Here is a 13,878-nt window from a genome sequence, read left to right on the forward strand (position 1 = left end):
TTTTTAGAAATCAAATCATTCTCAACAATTACAACTGAATGATAATTTTTTTTAAGAATTTTTTTTTTTTTAGTTGGAAACTTTTTTGATAAAATATTCGCTCGTGAATCCGGCGAAGGTGAAGGAACTTTTTAGCTGCATGATTCACAATTCTTTTACTTACTGGCAAGTGGCAATCGAATATCGAGATTTCAATATAAAATATCTACATTGAGCTGACTTTACCTACGTAAGAACTCTTTAATAATTTTCATTTATCAAAATAAAAATATCCACTAAGTAGTTATTTTTTCATAATTATATTATGTATACTCGTGACTAATGCCAGCGTTGTTTCACAAATTACCTCCGACTGGTAAAGTAATAAAAAGCTTCGTGAATAATGATAATGAAAAGTTTTACTGATCTCATGCATCTCTTTTCCAGAGGATGATTCGGACAATTTTTTTCAGTCGGACTCTGGGGGAGAGGCGAGATAAAGAACAAAAATTCTAAAAAATGTCAAATAAATTACAAAAAAACGGTGGATTTGAAACAAGAAACTGGCTTTTTTCATTCTTCTTTTTGTTTTAATTCTAAAAAAATAATTGTCATGTTTTGAAAATTTTAGGAATAGAATTAAAATCAGTTTGAGCTGAGCGAAGTAAGAGGAAATGTTTTGGAAAATTTATGTACTGAAGAAGATGAAGCCAAACAGAACGGATTAAAAATTAAAATCATTCTTTATGTTCTGTGGTGAAGTCTAATTTGACTTGTTCTACTTTCTCTTTGTTGCTGCAGCTAATTTCATTTACAAATTTCAAAGTTTTTGGCATTTCATCAGCATTTTGTTACTTTCAGAAGTTCTAAGAATTCAATGTTTGCTTGAATTAGAGTTTTCTATCAGTTAAATGAGCACAAAACAAAACTGAGCACTAGAATAATTTGCAATTATTATTTTCTAATTCAGACTAATTTTTTAGAATTATTGTTTATTTATTCATTTTAATATTTTTTTTTTTTTTAAATTGGCTTTTGGACGAAATAGTAGAATACATGTTTACTGTGTAATATATTTTAAAATTTTAATAATTGAAATACTTAAATTTTATTTAAATTTATTCATAACCTTATAGTAAAAACATCACATTTTCTTGTTTAGTTATACTTACTACAATACAAATAAACTCAATTTTCATACTTGGTAAAGAACTTCTACACTTATTTAGAACAACTTATCAACATTAGAAATTGAACGACAACTTTATTAGGTACATCTTTAGGTTGATTGTAAAACAAAAAAAGTTTACATTCCAAGTACATACAACAAAATACTTGATTAAAATTATACAGTTTTAGGGGTTTTACGCAATAATACATTTATAAATTTACGGTACTCCGGCTTTATAGTACCTTCAAATGGAGGTATTTTCTCGTCAAAGAAAAATTTTAAATCGTGTACAAAATAATCGTTCAAATCATTTCCTATATCACCCATTGCAAAACAGAAATCATTCACTTCTTTTGGAGTCGAGAGAAATTTCTTCAATTCATTTACCGAAACATGGTTTTGATTCATAATAGGTAAACACCCATTTGAGATAGCGACTTTGAACTCTTCTAGCTCCATCATCTTTAAAACCTTGCAATTTTGTCTCATCCGCAACGAATCCTGATGCTATCATATTTTCATACCACTCCATTTCCGATCGCAGTTTGATTGGATATTTTATCAAATCAAGCTCGTTTTTTGCATCGGTCTGAAAATAAAAACAAAAGATTAACAACTCCAACTCTCAGCACTACATTTTTAATCCTAGGTGAAAATTAAGCTTCTCTTATTGAAGTGACTTGAAAAGTTTTGTATCGAATAAGAATGAAGTTCATTCAAATATGATCTATTGATCTACATTCTAAAAATCTACGATTTGATACTCTTTTCTTTTGAAACGTGTTCTAAAACAAATGTACCTAATTCACGAATTTCATTTTGTACTAACCAATTTTCCATATTTGATCAGCAATTCGTCGTAAAGAAATTTGGGAACCTGAAACGAAAAGAAAAATCATTTAAACCTCGAAAGAATTATCATAATCCTTAGTTGAATGTAGAAAATATTGTAGAGTTACTCAGCTGTACGAGTGTGAAAAAGTGTATACTCAACTCACGTAGTCTTCGTGCATGTTTTCAGCAGCAGGGGCACTATTGAACTTTTTGTCAGTAGGATCGACATTTCTGCTTGCAGCGTTAGTCTGAATGGGATCTGTTTTAAAATAAAGAACATTTGAGCTTATACGGGCAATAGCTGAATATAATAAACAATTGATAAACTTGTTCTGGCTCAAAAAAACACTACCTACTTACTGGATGGTAGAAATGAAGTTGTAGTACCTTGCAATAGACTGGATAATGGGCTGGCTATCGTCCATTGGTTATTTAAGAAAATCTAGAAGACAAACCCAGAGAGTTCTCATTAATTTTTGCAATCCATCTACTAGTGTAGTTGCTATGAAGATTACTTACAGCGGTACGAGACACCAAGGCAGCTCTTCTCGCAAGCACATACATGATGAATGATGTCTAGAAATGTGTTTCACTAAGATTGTTTATGGGAAAAACAAGAATGAACAACCATAAAAGCTAGCCCTGCTTACTTAGTGTTACGTATTCAATCAACGAGACTAATGATACTATTTATTCGAATAATAATCTGATGCAACAAGGAGCGGGACTTGCATTCCCGGACTTCCACCGGGAAAGAGTCATTTGCTCATTCAAACGATTCGTTTCTTGTTGCCGTCAACCACTTCACTCTTTTTACTTTTTTTATTTTTATTTTTTTGGAAATAGAAGAACTTGGAAAAAATTAAAATTTACGAATACGAGTGCAAAGCGTATTTTTAAAAATTAATATAATTAAATTGAATTTTTTTTTAGAAATAGTATTAGTCCGGCATATGACAATAGGAGTAATTGCGCCCTCCCCCCCCCCGCCGATCCTCCGGGACAACTTTTTTCTTAAAGGGGACATCCTAAGGAACATTTTAAAGCAAAGTTGCCAAAAAAAAGTTGGCCTTACTTACAAAATGGCGGCCATTTTGATTGACAGGTCAGCCGAAATCGCAGATTTTGCGTTTTAACATAGGACTTGCACGAACTTTTTCAAACTTTACAAAGGTAGATCGAAAGATCATGCAAACATTTATCACCTGTCAAAATTTCAAGTGCTAAAGTGCATTTTTCGATTTTTGGTGAATTTTTGAAAATCGAATTTAGGCCAAAAATGAGGGAAAAAATCAAAATTTTACCAAATTGACTTAGAAAGCTAAAATTTGGGATATACCCTATTTTCGACATGCCAAATCGATTGGAAACGGTTTCAACCCGTTTTGAGCAGTTCTGGAGCCTCCAGCAAATTTTTGAACTCGAAATTATCACAAAATTCCATCAAATTGGAGTTGTAAAGCTAAAATTTATTCTAAAAACTAATTTCAATACGCTACGAAGTACTGCAAATGAATTTTAAGTCGTTTTGGAGCCTACAGTGACTTTTCGAAAATTCCTGAAACCTCCAGCAGATTTTTGAAACTTTAAATTTTCACAAAATTTCATCAAATGGAGATGGAAAGCTGAAACTTACTGTTTACTCCATTTTTAACACCGTCTGAAGACGACTTCAAGTTCAAGTGGGTTCAAGTCATTTTAGGGCCTCCAGCGACTTTTTTTGAAAATTACTGGAGCCTCCAGCAGATTTTTGAAACTTTAAATTTTCATAAAATTGCATCAAATGGAGATGGTAAGCTGAAATTTACTCTACACTCCAATTTTAACACCCTCTGAAGACGACTACAGGTAAGTTCAAGTCATTTTAGGGCCTCCAGCGACTTTTTTGAAAATTACTGGAGCCTCCAGTAGATTTTTTAAACTTGAAATTTCTCGCAACATTAATTTATCAAATGGAGTTGGCAAGCTGAAATTTACTTCGCAGACTACATGGTGGTTTCAAATGGTTTTGAAGCTTCCAGCTACTTTTAGGAAATTTCAATTTTCCAAAAAAACGTCATACAACCTTTCAAAAAGTTGCTGGAGGCTCCAAAACGACTTGAAATTCACTAGCAGTCAACTACCGTAGCGTATTGAAATTAGTTTGCAGAATGAATTTCGACTCTCCATCTTGGTTTGAAGTTTCAAAAATCCACTGGAGGCTCCGGTAATTTTCAAAAAAGTCGTTGGAAGCTCTAAAATGACTTGAAATCCACCAGAAGTCGATTTCAGAGGGTGTTACAATTGGAGTGTAGAATAAATTTCAGCTTTCCATCTCCATTTGGTGAAATTTTGTGAAAATTCAAAGTTTCAAAAATCGACTGGAGGCTTCAGGAATTTTCAAAAAGTCACTGGAGGATCCGCAAAACGACTTGAAATTTACCTGCAATACTTCGTAGCGTATTGAAATTAGTTTTTAGAATAAATTTTAGCTTTACAACTCCAATTTGATGGAATTTTGTGGGAATTCCGAGTTTCAAAAATCTGCTGGAGGCTCCAGAACTGCTCAAAAGGGGTTGAAACCGTTTCCAATGGATTTGGCATGTCGAAAATAGGGTATATCCCAAATTTCAGCTTTCTTGGTCCATTTGGTAAAATTTTGATTTTTTCCCTCATTTTTGGCCTAAATTTGATTTTCAAAATTTCACCAAAAATCGAAAAACCCACTTTAGCACTTGAAATTTTGACAGGTGATAAATTTTTAGATGATCTTTTGATCTACCTTTGTAAAGTTTGAAAAAGTTCGTGCAAGTCCTATGTTAAAACGCAAAATCTGCGATTTCGGCTGACCTGTCAATCAATTAAATGGCCGCCATTTTGTAAGTAAGGCCAACTTTTTTTTGGCAAGTTTGCTTTAAAATGTTCCTTAGGATGTCCCCTTTAAGAAAAAAAATGTCCCGGAGGATCGGCGGGGGGGGGGGTGCAATTACTCCTATTGTCATATGCCGGACTAAAAGGACGGAATTTCGATGTGAAAAATAAACAATGTACTTTTAATTGAAAAACATCTTTACTTAATTGAAGAAATTTTCGTTATTTTTAAAAATTGTGAGCTAGTCACCTAAGGCTCCTTCAAAATTGTTCTCTGCGAAGACAAAATCACTCCTCGATGTTCGCTTTTCTCAAATTTTCAAAATTTCGTTAACTTTTAGCAATTTCAACTGTTTTTTTTTTTTTTTTTGATATTTGAATAACATTTTTTTAGTGTTTTTCAAAGCCAGTTTAGTTAATTTTACGGCACGTAGAGGGAGATATTGTGTTCTTCAAAAAAATCAAATAGGTAGGTAGGTAATTTTTATTTGTCTCTTTCCACATTTCGAAGGAGAAAAAGGTGAAAAAAACAATATTCGATTTAGAAGCCATTCATGGAAAACAATTTTCTTTCACTCATGATTGCTCACGAGGCTATACGATTCTTTCTTCTTTTTTTTTAAATTTCAATTATTTTCTTTTATACGAATACAATGTCATTTCATTCATTATTACGAATTGACGGGTCTATTTTCCATTCCCTCGAGTATACCTATTACAATAGGCATAAGTTACTTTGAATTTTTACCTTCATTTCATTCGACAAAAGAGTGCCTAAATTTTTGCGAAATCTCAAAAGATGTCTGGTACCTATTGGAGAAGCTGCAAAAACTACGAGTAAAATCCGGTTGTATTGTTACCATACCTACCTAGGTATACTCGTACCTGGTGTAAGCCATTGGTAGCATATGGTTACGAGTTGGTAAAGGTAAGGTATAAGGTAGGTACCTACACTACTCGCTAAGGCTAATAATGAAGATTTTAATAAACAGGAACTGCCCTCACGTGCAAGTTTTTCTACATCTGCGGAAGCTGAAGCATGTTAATGTGCTTTTGAAAAAGGGGTTCCTCCGGTACCTGCCTACCATATCCATGGCCATGGGTAATTTTGCCAACACATAATGGGGTGATTGGTATTGGCGACAGCGACAATAAGTTTTGCGAATTATTCATAAATTATGGTAATATAAAAGCCTTTCTCGGTATAGCCTACTCGCATACAGAGAGGGAGTATAACAATTGGGAGAAAAGAGAGGGTCAGATAAGGAGTATTCATCGGCTGACCTAGCTCAAGGGCACCATAACTTACGCATACGCGTGACTACATATCAACGTACAATGTATGAGTTTGAGCACATTTAGCTTCCGTTTTTATTAAAATAGGTCTACGTAGGCCTATTTTTTCGAAAAATTATCACAGCTTTTAAAGAACGATTTCTCACGTGGCTGAGTTCAAAACTGAGGGCTGAAATATCATAAAAGTTGTAAGTATTTATTTATCACAAAAAAAATTTCCAATACCATAGATAGGTACCTATTGATTACGAAAAACGTTTCAATATGATTGGAATTGCAAAAAAAAAAAAAAAAACAGCAGCATATAAAAATCATGAAAAATTTTCACACAATTTTTCCAAATCCAAATATTATTACAAAATTTTCCATCAGATTTGTTTTGAGTATTTATTTTCAAAACGCGTTCATTTGTTTTTCTAATTTCACTTTTCACCTTCATTCACGTAAAACGGTCATTCAGCTCTTGCGTACAATTATAGAATAAAAATACTCGCACGTGAATTCAACCTGAAAATTTAACGTTCTCTGGTCATCGTTCATACCATAAATAACAAGCAACGAGATGAATTCAACCAATCGTCGATACTGACAGAGAATAATATTTGACGCGAATTCAACTTTTAATGTACTTTTATTTACAACAGTGAAGATAACGAAGAAAATTTATCGCAAAATTGCGAACTTGAAACAATATCTCAAATTGACCCTCCTTGAAAAATCACACCTCTCTACACAGAATTTTATGATAAGAATTTTCACAATCACAAGCCAAGATCTTTAACAGGGTTTGTATCGTGTTCTTTCATTTTCTTTTTGTACCTATTCGTATTCTTTATTAAAGCATAAGGTCTGAAATTAATAAAAACTTTATCTCAACTCTCCTTCCACAAGAACTCAAAAAATGAAATTATTTGAGCCATTTTCTCTCCATTTCCGTAATCATTTCTTGGTCAGGTAGCCATCAATCAACTCAGCTTGTTGAAATCAGGGTTTAAAGTAAATTTTGTCTTACGTGCTTCATTCGGTAAAATTTTGTAGAAATTACAGCTCCAGAACTACTCAAAACAAAACCGTTTCCAATATCGATTCGATGGATCGAAGCATACCTACCTACTCGTATATTCGTTATATTATTATTTAATGCAGCAAAAATCAGTTTTCTTGGTCAGTTTTTCGAAATTTTATATTCTCTTTTGAGTGGCCATTTTTGTACATTTGAAATTTTAAAATGGTAGTTTTTTTGGACAAAATTTAAAAAAAAAGAAAAAAAATGTAAGATGACCACATTTGGGCAGGTCAATGACCTTGGAAGACCTGCCAGATGACTCTCTAGATGGTTCTTGAAAGCCAGGCAGACAGGTCAATGACCTTAGGAGGCCAAACAGGACGGCAAACGGCTCTCAAGAGCCAGATAGACAAGTCAATGACCTTTGAAGGCCAGACAGGATGCCAGACAGCCTTCAAAAACCAGACAAAGAGGTCATATGATCTTCGAAGGCTCGACTGGGAGCCAGACAGCTTTCAAAAGCCAGATAGACAGATCAATGACCTTAGAAGACCTGACAGGGCACTCTAGATGTACGTTGAAAGTCAGTCAGACAGGTCAATGAGCTTCGTAGGGCGGATTAGAAGCCAGACGGTCTTCAGAAGCCAGCTAGACAGGTCAATGACCTTAGACAGCCAAACAGGACTACAGACGGCCATCGACAGCCAGACATGCAGGTCAATGTCCTAAGGAGGCCAAACACGACTCCAGTCGCTCCAGACGGCCTCCTCTCATTAAAAATGTGTCATTATGTGTAGCCTGAGCCAGAGAAAAGTAATTTTCTACTAAATTATTGGTAATTTCTTGTAAATTGGTGGTAATTCATGGTAAAGTTGAAAGTGGTGGTAGTTTTTATTTTGAAATTACTGGTCAATTTTTTTTGTTAAAGTGATATGATAACTTTCCTTTCTTGTAAATTTTTGGTATTTTTGGGGTAAATTACTGGTAATTTTCTGGTAAATTACTGGTAATTTTTAGGTAAATTACTGGTAATTGGTAATTTTTTGGTAACTTGGTGGTAATTTTCTAGTAAATCACTAATAACTTTCTGGTGAATTACTGGTAATTTTCTGGTGAATTACTGGTAATTTTCTGGTAAATTATTGGTAATTTTCTGGTGAATTATTGGTAATTTTCTGGTAAATTATTAGTAATTTTCTAGTAGTGGTAAATTACTGGTAATTTTCTGGTAAATTACTGGTAATTTTCTGGTAAATTACTGGTAATTTTCTGGTTAAATTGCTCGTAATTTTCTGGTAAATTAATGGTAGTTTTCTGGTAAATTACTAGTAATTTTCTGGTAAATTGCTGGTAATTTTCTGGTAAATTACTGGTAATTTTCTGGTAAATTACTGGTAATTTTCTGGTTAAATTGCTCGTAATTTTCTGGTAAATTAATGGTAGTTTTCTGGTAAATTACTAGTAATTTTCTGGTAAATTGCTGGTAATTTTCTGGTAAATTATTGGTAATTTTCTGGTAAATTATTGGTAATTTTCTGGTAAATTATTGGTAATTTTCTGGTAAATTATTGGTAATTTTCTGGTAAATTACTGGTAATTTTCTGGTGAATTATTGGTAATTTTCTGGTAAATTATTAGTAATTTTCTAGTAGTGGTAAATTACTGGTAATTTTCTGGTAAATTACTGGTAATTTTCTGGTAAATTACTGGTAATTTTCTGGTAAATTACTGGTAATTTTCTGGTAAATTACTGGTAATTTCCTGGTAAATTACTGGTAATTTTCAGGTAAATTAAAATTATTGGTAATTTTCAGGTAAATTAAAATTATTGGTAATTTTCAGGTAAACTATTGGTAATTTTTAGGTAAATTACTGGTAATTGGTAATTTTCTGGTAACTTGGTGGTAATTTTCTGGTATTTTATTGGTAATTTTTGGTAAATTGGTGGTAGCTTTCTTGTATGTCATAACTGGACCAATTTCCAACATTTTCAGTGTAGCTACTTGCATGTTTTCGTATCAAATACCATATTTCGTCCAAATTTTAGGAATTTCGAAAAAAATTACCTGCCAATTTGTACGACGACTTGAAGAACTGTTCGCACCAGTACGAGTAGGTATAGGTACCTACTTATCAACTCGAACTCTCAAAAATGACTTTCTGACATTTTTTCAGATTTTTAAAACTCGAAAAAATCTTACTCAATTCGGTCCTTAAAAAGATGCCAAACTTCTGAAAACTTGGAGAAAATCCTTTGGAACTCAATGACATTTCTTAAACCAAGTCTCATTTCTTAAAGAGCATATTTTATCCCCACTTTTGAAATATTTCGTTACCACGTTGATTTGATACCAAAAAGAGAAGTATTTTTCTAAAAAAAAAAAAAAAAAAAAAAAAAAAAAAAACTAGAACATAAGAAGAAAACATTGTCAAAAAAAGGGTTGCGTAAGTGTTTCAATATGAAAAAATGAAAAAAAAATGGAAGTATCATCTATATCTAGACATACGAGAATTTTTAAAAATCGAACTTTTTCATAAAACTGAGTACCTATAATTTTTTTTTGGATATGGGTACCTACCTATTTTAAGAGCTACATATGTGCATTGAAAAAAAAAAGGTCATCGAAAAGGAACCTATATAATTTAGTTAAGTAGGTTAGGAAAACTCAACTTGAAAAAGCACGAGATAAAAATTAGGGTAAAGAAAACTAGGTTATACTGTATACTCGTATCCTTGTATAAACTTCGTAATAGTTGGTATATTTCATTAAAAGTATTGAAAAAAAATACGATAGCGGAGTTTTTGCGGTAAGAGCCGAAGACGAGTAACACAAATGCAAGAGTTGAACGATATTTCACATCAATAGGGTTCCTATTTTGTAAAAGCAAGCTACTTTTCATCATGCATAGGCTGAAACCGAATTCCCAATGCTGTAATAACTCACTTTCGTTGCATGTACATATAATGAAAATTAATTTTATTAAAATTTTTTTCATACCTTCAATACAAAACCGTATTGCCTGAAAGCAATTTCAAGACTCAAGACTGATTTACGTCTCGATCGTACCTGCCCACCATTCCTATTCCGATCATCGATTCATTCTTGAATTTGTAAAAAGGTGAACGATACTTGGTGAGTTGGTGTAATATTACGTCATTGTTTCAAATCCATTGAATCGTGTTGTATAGAATTTATTAATGAACTTGCTCGCGTAAACTATACGACTCGAGTAGTAGGTACGATACACACAGGCAATAAGCAATAAGCGATCTCCTAGCGGCCAACTCGTCCTATGACCGAGGTCATTTAGACACAGTAATTGAGCGAATTATTTTCTAGAAACGAAACGATTATCAGGTTGTTTCTTGTTTGGTGTTAATTGAAGTGACCATTTGTTTTAAAATCAACTATATTGTACATTATGTATATGTTGACAATTACGTAATATAAACGCGTTTGTCGACGATGAACTTATAGTTTGCTAGGGCAATATGCATGGCGCTGGCGTCAAGTGTGCAATAATAACGTATGATTCAAACTCGAAAGAATTTCCTGCAATACCATAGGATCCTTTAATCTCAATACATACCTACTTAAAAATTGGTGAACCGAATGATGAAGCGATTGATTAGATAATATTCAAATTTTATGGTTGATTAAGAGCTGTAGGTAATAGTTAGTTGCAAATCGAGCTTTATTGCCAAGTTATATGAGTGAAACACTTTGGATTAGTGATTTTGCTGGGCCCCCAGACCCCAATCCTCCTAATCTACTGGCTTTTGAACTACGAAAATTACTCAAGCATCGATCAATGACCTTTCCTTTGAAGATAGTATTCATGCAGATAAATGTGCTTTGCGAAGGTAATGATCTGAATCGATGAAAAACATCCACTTTTAAATTAATTTGCTCGTAGAAAACTAAGTAAATAAATTACGAATTTGAAAATTAGGATGATGAAATAGAAGGGAGAAGATTCACTATTGACCATGTTACGTCATACGTGAAAATTAATTTTTTCGAGTCGATTGATAATTAACTCAATCGATTTCTACGATGTTCCTATTTTCGAGAAGCTTCTATCAAATAGGTATACAATATACATCTATTACTTATGTATTACTTATTATCATCTATTTCCGAAAAAATCATCAACTTTTGCGAGGAGCAGTGGTTTGTTAGAATTCAGAGTAGGTACCTACTTAACTATTGGTTAGGTTACTAGAATGGATTCAAAATAATTTTAATACAGGTACCTACCCAGACGTACGAGTGCATAACTGAGATAGGTTATGTGTTTCTGTATAGATTCCATGAACTTGAAATTATGTATTAAGTAGATTGGAACTAGTAATACCGCATTCTTATCCTTGATTTTTAAATGTGTACGTCTACGTACTTCGGAAGTATTTTCCCCTATTTGAATTTATATGGGTATATCTGTACACTGTACCTCCACCTGTCCGTTCTCATAATTTAATACACACGTACCTACTTTAATGTCCATTACTGGATGATTTTTGAAAAAATAAGGTAGGTACCGTAATCTACGTATCAATTTGATGTAAAATCGATGGGCAATTGCTTCAAAATTTTATAGCTTTGGAGAGGAGATTATGTGGCTAAAAAATTGTGAAAACAATGAACATTACTCGTATCAAAGATTGATTTAATACGATTGTAATTTATTTTTGGAGTCTTTCAAAGGAATTTCATCAATATTTCAGGCAATTTTTGCACAATTTTGTCAAATTTTATTGCAAATTTAGCTATGTTTTTCGTGTTGATTTAGAATGAATGCTTTTTGACATCTTTTTCTGAAATTTCATCATTTTTTGTTGATTTTTTTGCAATTTCAGTGTTTTTTTTTTAGTAGGTATTTTCACGTAAGTAATTTCAACTCGCATTTGACACTTTCATGGAGTTTTGACAAATTGCACTGATATTGCAGTAGATATTTTTTTGCAGTTCTTGAATATTTGAATGATTTCCTGAGTATTTATTTGAGCGATTTTGCAAACTTGGTGACTTCTGGTGAATCTTGGTGACTGATTCACCAGAAGTCATCGAAATTCACCAGAACGTGGAAAAGTCACATTTCATACCCTGGTGACTTTTTGGTGAAAAAAGTGGACTTATTTGAGCGATTTTGTACACCTGGTGACTTCTGGTGAATCTTGGTGACTGATACACCAGAATTCACCAGAATTCTCCAGAAAGTGAAAAAGTCATATTTCATACCCTGGTGACTGTTTGGTGAAAAAAGTGGACTTATTAGAGCGATTTTGTACACCTAGTGACTTCTGGTGAATCTTGGTGACTGATACACCAGAATTCAACAGAATTCACCAGAATATAGAAAAGTCATATTTTATACCCTGATGACTTTTTGGAGACAATTTTAACGTGAGCTGGTCATATTTTGTGCGATTTTATACACCTGGTGACTTCTGGTGGACCTTGGTGACTGATTCACCAGAATGTTGAAAAGTCATATTTCATACCCTTAAGTATAACTTTTTGGTGAAAAAAGTGGCCTTATTTGAACGATTTTGTACACCTGGTGACTTCTGGTGAACCTTGGTGACTGATTCACCAGAATTCACCACGATTCGCCTGAATGTTGAAAAGTCATATTTCATACCCTGGTGACTTTTTGGTGAAAGAAGTGGCCTTATTTGAGCGATTTTGTAAACCTGGTGACTTCTGGTGAATTTTGGTGACTGATTCACCAGAAGTCACCAGAATTCTCCAGAACGTGGAAAAGTCATATTTCATACCCTGGTGACTTTTTGGTGAAAGAAGTGGCATTATTTGAGCGATTTTGTAAACCTGATGACTTCAGGGGAATTTTGGTGACTGATTCACCAGAAGTCACCAGCATTCTCCAGAACGTGGAAAAGTCATATTTCATACCCTGGTGACTTTTTGGTGAAAAAAGTGGGCTTATTTGAGCGATTTTGTAAACCTGGTGACTTCAGGGGAATTTTGGTGACTGATTCACCAGAAGTCACCGGAATTGGCCAGAACGTTGAAAAGTCATATTTCATACCCTGGTGGCTTTTTTGTGAAAGAAGTGGCATTATTTGAGCGATTTTGTACACCTTGTGACTTCTGGTGAATCTTGGTGACTGATTCACCAGAAGTCACCACGATTCACCTGAACGTTGAAAAGTCATATTTCATACCCTGGTAACTTTTTGGTGAAAGAAGTGGCATTATTTGAGCGATTTTGTAAACCTGATGACTTCAGGGGAATTTTGGTGACTGATTCACCAGAAGTCACCGGAATTGGCCAGAACGTTGAAAAGTCATATTTCATACCCTGGTGGCTTTTTGGTGAAAGAAGTGGCATTATTTGAGCGATTTTGTACACCTTGTGACTTCTGGTGAATCTTGGTGACTGATTCACCAGAAGTCACCACGATTCACCTGAACGTTGAAAAGTCATATTTCATACCCTGGTAACTTTTTGGTGAAAGAAAAGGCCTTATTTGAGCTATTTTGTACACCTGGTGACTTCTGGTGAATCTTGGTGACTGATTCACCAGAAGTCACCGGAATTCACCAGAACATTGAAAAGTCATATTTCATACCCTGGTGGCTTTTTGGTAAAAGAAGTGGCATTATTTGAGCGATTTTGTACTCCTTGTGACTTCTGGTGAATCTTGTTGACTGATTCACCAGAAGTCACCACTATTCACCTGAACGTTGAAAAGTCATATTTCATACCTTGGTAA

The 13,878-nt window shown here is 33.7% G+C and overlaps 1 protein-coding gene across 2 annotated transcripts; it reads right to left on the reverse strand.

The window, feature by feature from the left end:
- Positions 1–1,000: 1,000 nt before the first annotated feature.
- Positions 1,001–2,724, reverse strand: LOC135844623 (uncharacterized). 2 transcript variants are annotated; one of them, XM_065362864.1, is made up of 5 exons: positions 2,504–2,724; positions 2,372–2,426; positions 2,149–2,243; positions 1,980–2,027; positions 1,001–1,739 (listed from the first exon to the last, which is right to left on the reverse strand). In XM_065362864.1, exons 1-5 carry the CDS (start codon positions 2,546–2,548, stop codon positions 1,530–1,532), a joined length of 453 nt encoding a protein of 150 aa, XP_065218936.1. In that variant the 5' UTR covers positions 2,549–2,724; the 3' UTR covers positions 1,001–1,529. The 2 variants fall into 2 exon arrangements, with proteins under 2 accessions (XP_065218936.1, XP_065218935.1); XM_065362863.1 differs by having other exon boundaries at positions 1,008–1,739; positions 2,345–2,426; positions 2,504–2,710.
- Positions 2,725–13,878: the final 11,154 nt, after the last annotated feature.

Source organism: Planococcus citri, chromosome 4 (genome assembly GCF_950023065.1).
Source record: "Planococcus citri chromosome 4, ihPlaCitr1.1, whole genome shotgun sequence".
NCBI classification, from domain to species: Eukaryota; Metazoa; Arthropoda; class Insecta; order Hemiptera; family Pseudococcidae; genus Planococcus; species Planococcus citri.